The 11,866-nt window shown below is 38.4% G+C and overlaps 1 protein-coding gene across 1 annotated transcript in view; it reads left to right on the top strand.

The window, feature by feature from the left end:
* Window positions 1-1,111: 1,111 nt before the first annotated feature.
* Window positions 1,112-11,866, top strand: part of DNAJC1 (DnaJ heat shock protein family (Hsp40) member C1) — a 194,815-nt gene continuing 184,060 nt past the window's right edge. Inside the window, exon 1 of the mRNA XM_059057860.2 lies at window positions 1,112-1,574. Within this exon, the coding sequence (XP_058913843.1) occupies window positions 1,377-1,574 (198 nt within the window). The 5' untranslated portion in view covers window positions 1,112-1,376. The remainder of the gene's footprint in view (window positions 1,575-11,866) is intronic.

The raw sequence follows: 11,866 nt of genomic DNA, 5'->3' as shown, positions 1-11,866 counted from the left end.
GCCACTCAAGTCTATGGTATTTTGTTACAGCAGCCCTTGCTGACTGAGACACCCCTGCTCGTGTATCTTTGAAAGTTAAGCCTCATGATGAATTTAAAATGGGATTAATTCAAACATATATATTATTTTTAAGCAGGATATACTTGCATTCATTTAACTATTTTAAAATATATATATATATATTTTTTAACTCTGCAATAATAGAATGATTTCTTCAGTAAGATTTACTTCCTGGATCCAGGTATTGTTTTTCTAACCTTTGGCAAACCTAATATATTTTTACTATGAGAGCTTTATCATTATCCTGTTGAGCTTAATTCAGCTGGCTGGATCCAAGATGGGAAAAGCATGAGATCAAACTCTCAAAACTGGTCAAGCAAAAGCTAAGAAGAAAATAAGGTTCACACAAGAGAAAGCAATAGCTGTGAGGGGGAGGGTGGAGTAGGAGGTGAGACACTGGTGGGAAAGAGGAGGTTTTTAGCCTAAATGTCATTAAAAATAGACCTCGGGAAAGGAACACCAATTGGATATCGGCTAAAGCGGATAAACTACACTTCCCCTAAGACTATGATTGAGTCACGTTTATTAATTTCTGCCAGGTTGCCTACTTTATGGTATTATGCCTATAAATCTTAATTCATTATTAGAAGTATACTTTTTGTCTTGGTTCAAATTTCATTTCTTCTTCACCTCTCTCAAAAGGATACTTTACACTACTCACTAAATTTGCCCCTTTCAAGTCCTAGGTTCAATTCCTCCTATATCTTTGGGGATGGAATAATGAAATGTGTGGAACAGAGGCCATAATCAATAAATCAGTTTTCCAATATACTTTTAGTTTTCAATATCTAGGGGAGTGTAAGAAGGTAACTGTTTCAGGGATATTTGGGATGTTCCAGGTGGATGCACGATGTCTGTAACTGTCCACGTCTCTTAATCTCTGTACACGCACAGCATCGCGGAGCGCGCCAGCGACTGAGAGACATTTCGCGGAGGCCCAGGTCTGGGGCTCAGGCTTCTCTACTTCCGGCCCCGCCCCCTCCCCCGCGGTTGCTAGGAGACGTGATGTCACCGGAAGCGAGGCCTGGGATAGGCTAAGGCGAGGGGAAGCCTCTCCCACCCGGTGCAACCTCAGCGCCCGGCGCTCGCTCGCCAGCTGTTTGTAGGCCTGGGAGAGGGGTGGGGGTACGCGGAGGGTAGAGCCGCTCGCGGCCCAGCCTGTCCCTCAGGCTAGGACCGGCCGCGGGGCGGGCGACTCCGGAGCGGCTGCCCGTGCTTCCGACTGACAAGCACTTCCCATAGCCCGCGCTGCCCGCCACGTCCCTGGTCTCGGCCGACGGCGCTGCGCGGTGGGTGACCTCTCCGAGCCCCGCGCGATGACGGCGCCCTGCTGCCGGCTGGCCCGGCTTCCTCCGCGCCGCCGGCTCCGGCTCGTGCCGTTCCCGCCGCCGCTGCTGTTGCTGCTGCTGGCGGCCGCGGGGCCGGCGCGCGGCTGGGAGAGCGGAGACCTGGAGTTGTTTGACTTGGTGGAGGAGGTGCAGCTCAACTTCTACCAGTTCCTCGGGGTGCAGCAGGTAAGCGGGGCTGGCCGGAGGCTGCGCCTCCGGGGCAGAAAAGTGCGGGTCCGGACGGAAAGGAGGGGGTGGGGCGGGCTCTGACCCCGTTTCCTCCGAGGGAGCCGGGCACGCGGGACAAGACTTGGTCATCCTGGGCTCGTCTGCTGTCCTCAGCCCGATCCACCAGGGTCTCCTCGTAACCAGTATCCGAGGGAATGACCCGCCTTCCCCAATTCCTCACCGCCCGGCTCCCCTTCGCGAGTTCCGGTCTCAGTGACAGCAGTCTCAGTGACAGCCTGGACGGTGTCACCAGCCTGGGGTGGAGATCCCTTCTCTTTTCTCTGCCGTTCTGGGGGAGATCCTTGCACCCAGCTGTGCAGGAGGAAGAAGGAAGAGTGGTGTGGGTAGATCTTTTACCCTTTCCTTGCCTGCCCTGTGAATGTGGGAAAGAGTAGTCGTGTCTCCTTCCAAATTTTCACCTGCCCAATTACACTTATCCATATTTTAGCAGCCTCCTTTCCTCTGCCTTTCCGGGAAGATAGGAATACATTTTGGTTGGCGTCTGGGTTGCAGAAGTTTTTCTTGCACTGTACTTTGGAATCTATGTAGCCTGTTGGATTAGGCGTTCGTATCATAGTTTAGAAATCTGGAGGAACTTGAAGCCTCTACAGTGTTGGTCCTGGAAGTCATAGAAGGAGCCATCAAGGGTTCGGGGCAGTAGAGGCACTTGGGGTGCTCCAGGAAGAGAAGTCCAACCAGTAACGCAGGATCGTTGTCTTTTTCTTTTCCTTTCGTTTCGTTTTCTTTCCTTTGTTAGCTTGAGACTTTAGCTTGTAATGTCCGTTTGTTGCTATTTACTTACACCCTGGGAGTGGTGAATGAGGGTAGATATCCCGTCTCTGACGCCATTTTACTGGTTTAAGAATTATGGGGTTAAAGACTTAGAATTTCACACGATCTGATTGAGCCCTTCATAAAATACTTTGAATAGTTATGGAGGAAAAAATGTTTACCAACAATTGTCATTCAAGGCACACTTCCCGTGACCAGATGTGAAGTGTACATTTCACTCCTACAGGTTATCATAAATTTGTGTGAACTGTTGAGCTTAACACTAAATGGAAATTTGCTTTTCAATTAAATATATATAATTGAATATAAAATAGCAGTTGCCATGACACCATGATTTTAACGAATTTCAATTTTGTAAGTTATAAAGTAAAGAATTTCACACTTCAAATTCTTCTGTGCAAACGATTATGTGGCAATTGTCTTTAGTCATTGTCTTCACCTGGTGCCACTTGTAGAGACAAAGTATATACCTCATTTCAAAGTAAATGGTGTCTCAATATGTGTAAAAATCACTAGTGAAATATAACTCTGAAGACTTTTAAGAATGCCTTTAATATTGAGAATACTTGTTAGAGTTTATCATAATTGATTAAATTCTGTAGCTAGAGTCTTTTACATAACCTATCCAAAGATTTGGAAGATATTTTCTAGTTATTCAAGGAAAATTAAGCCCCTTTCAGAGAATACAGAAACTTAGTAGCAGTGGTTTAAGTTTTAGATTATGTAATCTAGCTTGCATGTGAACTCTCATAGAATTTTCATTTATAAATTCATGCCGTTAAATTTGCAGAGTTAATTAGGCAGTGTGAACAACCAGAGCATTTAACTATATGGGCAAAGATGGGAAAATAAAGAAGCATAGGTAATTGAGAAGATTCTGTGTGGAGGCAACATTTTAATAGAAGGATCCAGAAAATTGTTTTCATCTGTGTTTCTCTACCCAGTTGTGTTGAATTGGCAAGAATACAGAAGAAACTTTATTCTACTTAAGCAGAGAAACTGATAGGAGCAAGTCCTTTACATTACATTGAACCTTAACTTTCTTAGGAGACTTTCAGGAGACCAGAAATTTGGTAGAGACAAATGCAGCCGGTCTTATGTCCTTAAGGTGTAATTTTCAGGCTAAAGCCAACCAGTTTCTTCTTGACTAGCCAGACGTGAGGAGCCAGAGCAAAGTAGGTGTGACCTGGCTTTACACACGTAATCAGTTTTGTTGTCCGTTCAACAGATTTAGTTCATATCTACCAAATATTAAACACTGGGGATTGGCCAGTACGTAACACAAAACCTCTAGACTCATGAAACTCACATTTTGGTAGGGGGAAACAGTAAACAAGCAAACAAGTAAATATAAATGTCAGATGGTCGGAGAAGTCCTCAGAAAGAACTAAGGGAGTGAGCCACGCTGATAAGTGCATTCAAGGAAGGCAAACGGTTAAGTGCAAAGGCCTTGGAGCTTGCTTAGTATTTGAGGAATGGCAAGGCAGCCAATGTGGCTGGAGCAGGGCGTATGGGGAGGACAGTAGTAGATGAGATCAGAGTCATGGGGGCGGGGGAAGATCTTGTAGGGCTTCAACATAAGTCATGAAGACTTTGGCTGTTATAAGTAAGTTGGGGGTCAAGGGGGGTTTTGAACAGAAGAGGTACATAATTTGACTTAAATTTCAAAACGATCACTTTATTGAGTTGGAGATCAACGATATGTATGTTATTAATTATTGGATAATTGTGGTGTAGAATGGACCTGGGTGGTGCAAAGTGGTCAGATTCTGGATATAATTGGAACATAGAGCTGACAGCATTTTGCTGATTGTTTGAATGTGGGATGTGGAGGGGGGGAGTGGGGAAGAAAAATTAAGGATAATTCGAAAGCTTTTTCTAAACCTCAGAAAGTGAATAAATACTTGTCTAATTGCACTTGCCACTTACTGAGATGGAGAAGCCTGCAATAGAAGCAGGTATGGTTGGGGGAAAATCAGTAATTTGGTTTTGGTCATGCCAAATGTGAGGTGTCTAATAAACTTTCAAGTTGGTTATCTAAGCCTGGAGTTGTAAGGAGAAGGGTTTAGGCTGTGCATAATAAATTAGGGAGTCCCTGGCCCTTCGTAGGTAATTTGAAGCCACAAAACCAGGTAAGTTCACCAGGGGAGTGAATGTAAAAGAGAAAAGAGGGGTCTGGGAGCTGGACCATGGGAGGCACCAGCAAAGGAGAAGAGGAAGGAACAGCCAGCGTAGTAGCAGGCAAACCAACAAAAGATGGTCTCTTTCAAGTCAGGTGAGGAAAGTATTTTAAAGAGGAGGAAGCAATCAGCTGGGGTAAATGCTGATGATAATTCAAATAAGATGAGTTCTGAGCATTGACTGTTGAATTCAACAGTGTGGAGGTCATTGGCTACTTTAGCAAGAGATGTTTCAGTGGAGTGGTGAGATCAATAGATTGGTTACATTGGGTTCAGGAGAGAAGGAAGGGGGCGGAATTGGAGACAATTAATAGAAAAAAACTTTTTTTTGAGATCTCCATACCCCAAACTAGACTCCAGGGATGATTAGTGACTTAATGTGGCATCCATTTTATCCCTTTTTCCACCAGGTCTAAAGTAGTTCTCTCAGTCACTCCCTAAACTCTATAATTGGAATAATCAATTAGATTATTAGACTTTTAGAACTTGAACTAGGCTTGAATTAGACTTTTAGAACTTGAACCAGGCCACTTACTGACTTATGACCTTGTCAAGTTATTACTTCATTTTTAGGACAAATGGTATTTTCTTTCTTTCTTTACTTCATAGGAGACACTTAAATATTTATTACATGAAAAAATATGAACATGGTAACTAAAACTAAACAGTAATTCACCGAATGAGTAATTGCGTGACTGTTTTTATTTAATAGGTTATATTTATATTGGCCTTTTTTTGCTCTCATACAGCAGAGGAATCCCTCTCCTTGTATTCCCAGGTTTCAAATTGGTTCTAAAAGCTTCCAAAGGGATTCCAGAAGTTTTTAGTGGAGGTATGTATACAGGTGACATACCAGAGGCTCACTCTAGTTTTAGAATGACTTTGATTGTTCACAGGGCATTCCAATTTGGATATTGCATCTTTTCAGAGGATACAAGGTAGAAGATTAGAAGAATGTAGGGGAAAAGGTGTGTTATTGAAATAGCTTTCATTAGTAACTTAAATTCTAGGTCCCCCAAACAGTATTTACATTTATTCTAACAGCTCCTGCTCCTTGGATACCTGTATTTCTTGTGGGATCAATTGTTTTCATTGTCTTTTGGGTCCGTGACTTTCTTTATACTTTGTACAGTGTTCTAGCCAACAATAAATACTTCATAGTCATTTAAAAATCTGTCAGTTGAAATTGTAACGAGATAAGTTAGCTTAAATTTTGCAGCATTTACTTTCTGATGAAATCAGAGTAATTTTCTGGGTGCCAGTCATTACAGATTCCTATTCATAGAGCTGGAAAATGTGCCTGTTTCTCTTATAAAATTCTTAATAACTGCATCCTTACATTCAAATGAATGCTAAAACCTGGTTAAAAGAAGAAAACTATTGTTAAATGACATGTGCTTACAAAATGTTGGATTTTAACTTTTTAATCAGAATTAATAAATCTTTTAAGCTCTTTCAGTCTGTATTCCAGATGCACAGAATGTCCAGAGTAGCAGCCTGTATAGGGAGGGGTTAGTTACGGCACACTCATCCTACATATATCCAAGTGAAAGGACTCCCTTAAAGAAACACTGCTGATTTCTTGACCCATCTCTTACATCTTTCCATGGATGAGTTACCCTGTTGGAGGGTGATCACCTTTGGTCTGCTTTGCTTGATTGGGGAGAGCTAACTAATTAAAAAGCTAGAAGTAATGAGGCTCATTCTTAACAGACCAGCAAGGCAGTTGTTATTCTGGCCAGACTTTCTCTTGAGTGTATTGTCTCAAAGTCTAGGCTGGGGATGGGAGGGCCAGAATTTCTAGCAAGCCCACTTGGCTCCTATACGTAATCTCAATTCTCCAGTAGCTTTTCAGCAATAAAGGTGCTATTTGATCTCTATTTGCCTGACTTCTGTGTTCAGTTTTTTTGGGTGGGAAAAGCATAAAGTCATTAATGGGGCCTTCTCAAACCCACGCATAGGGGTTTGAGAAATAAAGAGGAAGATCTCTTTCGTAAGTGACTGGTGAATCTGTACTGTGAGTATCGGTTCTCTCCAGTGATTCTTGTAGATTCCCCTGAGCTTGTGGTGTTAGTTGAATATAGTGCAGTCTTTCTCTAGTGAGTCTATTCCCTTGTAAATCTATGTCATGTAATAATCACTCCCCCATTTTCATTGTAGAATCCAAAATTATTTGTTGATTTGGAGAGAGGGAGATGTACAAAATCTGGAATGGTAGATACCCTTCCAATCATTTATATTTCTGATGTAAAGCATATCATGTGTAGAGTTAGAGCTTGAGTAAGTACTTGTTTAGTTGTATACATATTTGCATCAGCTTGGATTATTGTAAAATTGATTTACTTTCCTTATGTATACGCTGTTTAGTGGAGGTTGCCTGGACATATTTTACGGGAAAAAGCAAGTTTATTGGGAAACTTTTGCCACATAATCTAGAGCTGATGGAACAGAAATCCTCTTCTAGTTGTAAGTTTCTGTTTTCTTTTTATACTATTCTTTTTCTTTTTTTACACTAATTATGAGAACAATCCTAGAATAGTGTGTCTTTTATTATTCATAGATACACCCTAAGCTGAACTGGGAATAGTCCTTTGTTATTACAATTATTCTTAGAGATACATTCTAAAATTTTTAAATAAAAGTCACCATTTTACCCAGTGATTGGTGTAATGTGGTGAATTTCAACATCATATATTTTATTCAGTGTTGGGAATGATACACAGGGTGATATGGAGGTGAGGGTAGGTACTTGGCTTGATGATTGCTGAGAGAAGAACCTCCGTGGCACTTGTAAGTAACACCAGTTGATAAAATGCTTGGTGTCTATATTAAACATGTTCTCACTTATTCCAAGCCTATATGGTCTTGTGAATCTTTTTCTACGTCAGGCATTATTGGGTCTATTTGAACAGTAATGACGTCAATTAATTTTACCCAGAATTAAAAACAAATCCAAAGCCTTTCTTGTATAGAAGTGTGCAGAGATGGAAGGAAAGGAGTGGCAGTGACAAGAGAGACTTCTGATTGGGTGAAGCAGGACCCTAGACCAATTGATAATGAAGCTATAGTCATATGTATTTTCAAAAACCTTTATTTTCATCAAAACACCTACTTGTGAAAGGTGGGTCCTATACTAATGAATGTAAAAATATGATTATGTTTTAAGTAACATCATGGTATTCCATTTGAAGAGCTAATTTTTTTTTTTACTTATATTTACTGAAATTTTTGTCTAAGAATGTTAGCACTTAATTAGAAACTTAATCTAGGATTTGTGTCTCATTTTCATCCTCCTTAATACTACATTAAGTAAGGTTAGGACTCATTCACTTACTCAGAAAGTGTTTCTGATTACCATCATCCAACAACTGGAATCTCTCGTGTAATCAGGCATGTTGCAAAAGCAAGGCATGCCGCTGTCTACATTTCTGGTTAGAGAGAATATGCATAAAACAGTGTGCTTCATTATTAGACAAAATGCCCATTCTAGTGCCAGTGAAGCAGTGGACGTAAAGCTATGTGCAGCTACATGGTCAGCTAATAGAATTTGAATTAAATATTAAAGGTAGGAGTTTAAGATCAAGAATTAAATGAAAGGACACATGTCATGGTATAAGCAGCAGTATGAAAATGCCACTGAGTGCAAACACTAGAATTCTAAAAGGAAGTAATTAATTACACAAATTCTGGAATACATACAACTCCTGATTATAGAAGGTACAAGAATTTTAAAAAGCTACATGAGACCCCACTGGGACATGTGTAGTAAGCAGTAGTCAAAATGAGTTAAGACCAGAAAAATTGTTATTGTCATTTATTGGGAAGGTCTGAACAGACCATAGAGAAATCCTAGGGTCCATATATGTGCCTACTAAGGAAAGTAGAGGCTTCATATTTCTAGCCAATACTTAAGGACTTTGTACCATTAAAATGGATCAGGTTAAGGAAGCTATCTCATGGCCAATTACCAAGAAGCCTCTGACTTTTTGGAATTTAAAAAAAAAATGCAAATCTTATTAGCAGTTATTTTCAATTGCCACACTTTTAGTTAACATATAAAAGATTAGTATTTAGGTTCTTCTCTGACTTTAAGTAGTGTTTTGTATTAATATTGGTGATTAAATTTGATTTAAGGAAGTTAATATATGTATGTATAATGTAGGGTGACTGGAACTTGCTGTTCCTTGTACTTAAGTATACCATATAAAGTTCAAATGATTGCCATGCTATGCAGTTCTATAGTAGTTATACAGAATTAGTGTGACTTTTTGTATCATACATTTGCAAGTATATGTTTAACTTAGAGTAAATTAGATCTTGAAATTAGTTCTTGTGGAAAGCTTTGCAGGTTTTCAGCAGTGCTGTCAGCTCTCAAAACATTGTTGAAACTTCTTATTTTGCATTGCTTTGAAAGCCTGCAGCATATTTGGCAGATTTACTCATTAATAGTAAACCTTTAAGATGGATTTGATTTTTGCCTGTAGCTTATAGTCATTTGGAGCTAAATTTGATGACTAAATTGGATTAGCAAGCTTGGGTAAGTACACTTTGGATTGATAAAGAGATCTGAAAATAAATTTCAAGTAAGGCTCATAAACTGGTTTGAGGACTGTTGTCAAAGAAGAATTCCAGGGAAGTTTGGAGGGGTATCAACATGAAGTAAATCTGTAGCCTTACAAAGCAACAGAATGGATTCCAGTAAATGGCTTTTGGAGTACTTATTACTTTGCGGGTAGCAAATTTTTTAAAGAATTTTGAATTTTTACCTATCAGAGAAAAATATGTAAATAAAAATCACCGTTAATTTTAGAGAGGTGGGAAAATATTGAGCTAGAAGAAAATATTTTAATTATTTGCCTGCTTTTAAAATTTAAAACGATCATAAAAGTATTTATTATATAATATTTCTCTAATAATGCTAGTTAAAGCAGAGTGGTGGAGGAACCAATATAAACGTTAGGGATAGAGACAGTAGCTAAGAGTACCACTGAAGGAGAAAGTACGAAATACACAGAAAGAGGGACATGTACACAGACAAAATAATACATCAATACAAATACCGTAATGGAGTAGTATCTCCATCTTGTGGCCTTCTTTGTATATTGTTGTTAAAAATGTTGAGGGGTTGTATTTTCACAACTGTAGGCATAAGTAAGAATAAAATATGTCAGATGAAAATAAAATATGGGTCAGAGATTTTTTTGAAATGACCTTTGAGCCTGAGTTTCCCAGTTGTTGTGCAGTAGGTCAGTGCGCTGGGACAGTGGTGCCCTCCCTGGAGAGGCCTTAAGTTAACTCCAGGGTGTCTTACAAATGTAATTTTCTGTGAAATGCCATGGTATGGAAAAAGTTGGAAGAGCACTGTGAAGGCATGCAGTTATAATGTTTTTCTTCCAGGGAAAATTTTATAAGCCTGTGTATATATGTGTATACATATAAAAATAAAATTGTCCTATGTAATTACTCTTATCAAAATCTTTGCTATACTAAAGATCTTTGTTTAGCTCTCATAGAACCAAGAGCATTAGTTAACATATTGGTGAGTGAATCTGGATATAAAAGGAATCAAGAAATCTGATGAATTAGTGTCCTTCAGTTACTTGATTACTTATTCTGGATGGTGGAATGACCATTAAGTAACTATGGGTACTGCATACCCATAGTTTGCAGTAACTCAGAGGAATACTTTAATGGTTTGTAACAATCTGTGTGAAGAGGATACAAATGTCTTTTAATGTATAAGTATACCAATTCTGAGTAGCCTGAAGTAATACTTTGTGACAGTAGGAGATCAGGATTTGTAAGTAAAATACCACCTTACTGACATATATTTCAGATTTTTGACAGGTGACTTTCTTTTTAAAGCCATTGATCCCTTAGAGCAGAACTGTGCAATAGATACATAATATAAGACACATAACGGAATTTAAAATTTTTAAAAAGCCACATTTTAAAAAGTAAAAAGGAAACAGGTAAAATTAATTTAAAAATATATTTTATTTAATCCCATGTATCAAAAATATTATTTCAACATGTAATCACATTTTTAAAAGTTATTGAGACATTTCACATTTTAGCTTTTTTACTAAGTCATCAAAATTTGGTATATATTTTAAATTTATACTTCTTAGCACACTTCAATTTGAATAGTCAATTTTGATTGAAAATACTTAATCTGTGTTGAGATTTCATAGAATGTGCAGCTAACAAGTAGATTCATGTAATCCAATTCTTCCAAACTAACAAGTAGAGTCATGTATTCAGGTTCTTCCAAACATACTTTAAAAGCTTTCCAGTAACTGAATCAAGTATCATTTAAAAAATTTAAATACAAATGACTCAAATAAAAAATTTGATTTCTGAGTTGCACTAACACATTTCAAGTGCTCAGATATGGCTATTGGCTACCACATTGGATAGCACGACCTTAGAGAATGAACATTTCTGTGTTATATAGATATATCTAAATATTTTTGGATAAAATCCCTGATTGCTGTTTCCATTTTGTCAGGGACATTGTTTGTAGGTTTTGTTTTTGTGTCTTAACTCATTGTGGCTTTTATTGTTTTGCGCTTTTTTAAGGATTGTTCCAGTTATGCTATATATCATCTTCCTAGTTAGTTTTCTGTCCATTTTGTCCATTCTTTTCTTTGGCCTGTAAAGGCTGTTAGTATAGTACATGCTGCTCTTCTAGGGACAATGGGTTCTGAACGTCCATGTGTAGAGGTCTGTCTGCTGAGGGTGTTTTCAGTAATCAACTTAATCCAATTTGGTCATTTACTTTTGCTGACTAGCCTGTTATATTTTATAATTCTTAAAGTGTTATTAAGTTAATATATTAAGTCTTTAAGGATGCTTTGACCAAGAAATCACCAGCGTTCCTACTCTGTAATTTTAACTTTGAGGTTGTCTGTTCTCCCTAGTTATTCTGAAACTCATCCATCAAATATATTATTAGTTATGAAATATTCACTATATTCTCTATTCATCTATTTTGATTATTATAACATCTTTAATTAAGTAATTTTAAAAAGGGATTTCCAGGTGCAGTTCTATTTGTGTGCGAGTCTTTTGGCTCATTATAATATCAATTAGGGATTCATCCATTTCCAGTAGCCACCTTTGCCATCTCCACACAGCTCCTAAAAGTACTGCTTTATTTTGGACTGATTAATTGCTGATCTTTTTGCTTTTGTCTTCTGTAATTTCATAAGCAAGTAAGGAAAAGAAGTAGATCTTAATATTGATCGTTCTTATACCTGGCTATTACTGTTTTAA

This window comes from Kogia breviceps, chromosome 3 (assembly GCF_026419965.1).
Source record: "Kogia breviceps isolate mKogBre1 chromosome 3, mKogBre1 haplotype 1, whole genome shotgun sequence".
Taxonomy (NCBI): Eukaryota; Metazoa; Chordata; class Mammalia; order Artiodactyla; family Physeteridae; genus Kogia; species Kogia breviceps.
Note: the sequence above shows the minus strand (reverse complement) of the source record. Positions and strands in the feature narration are given on the sequence as shown.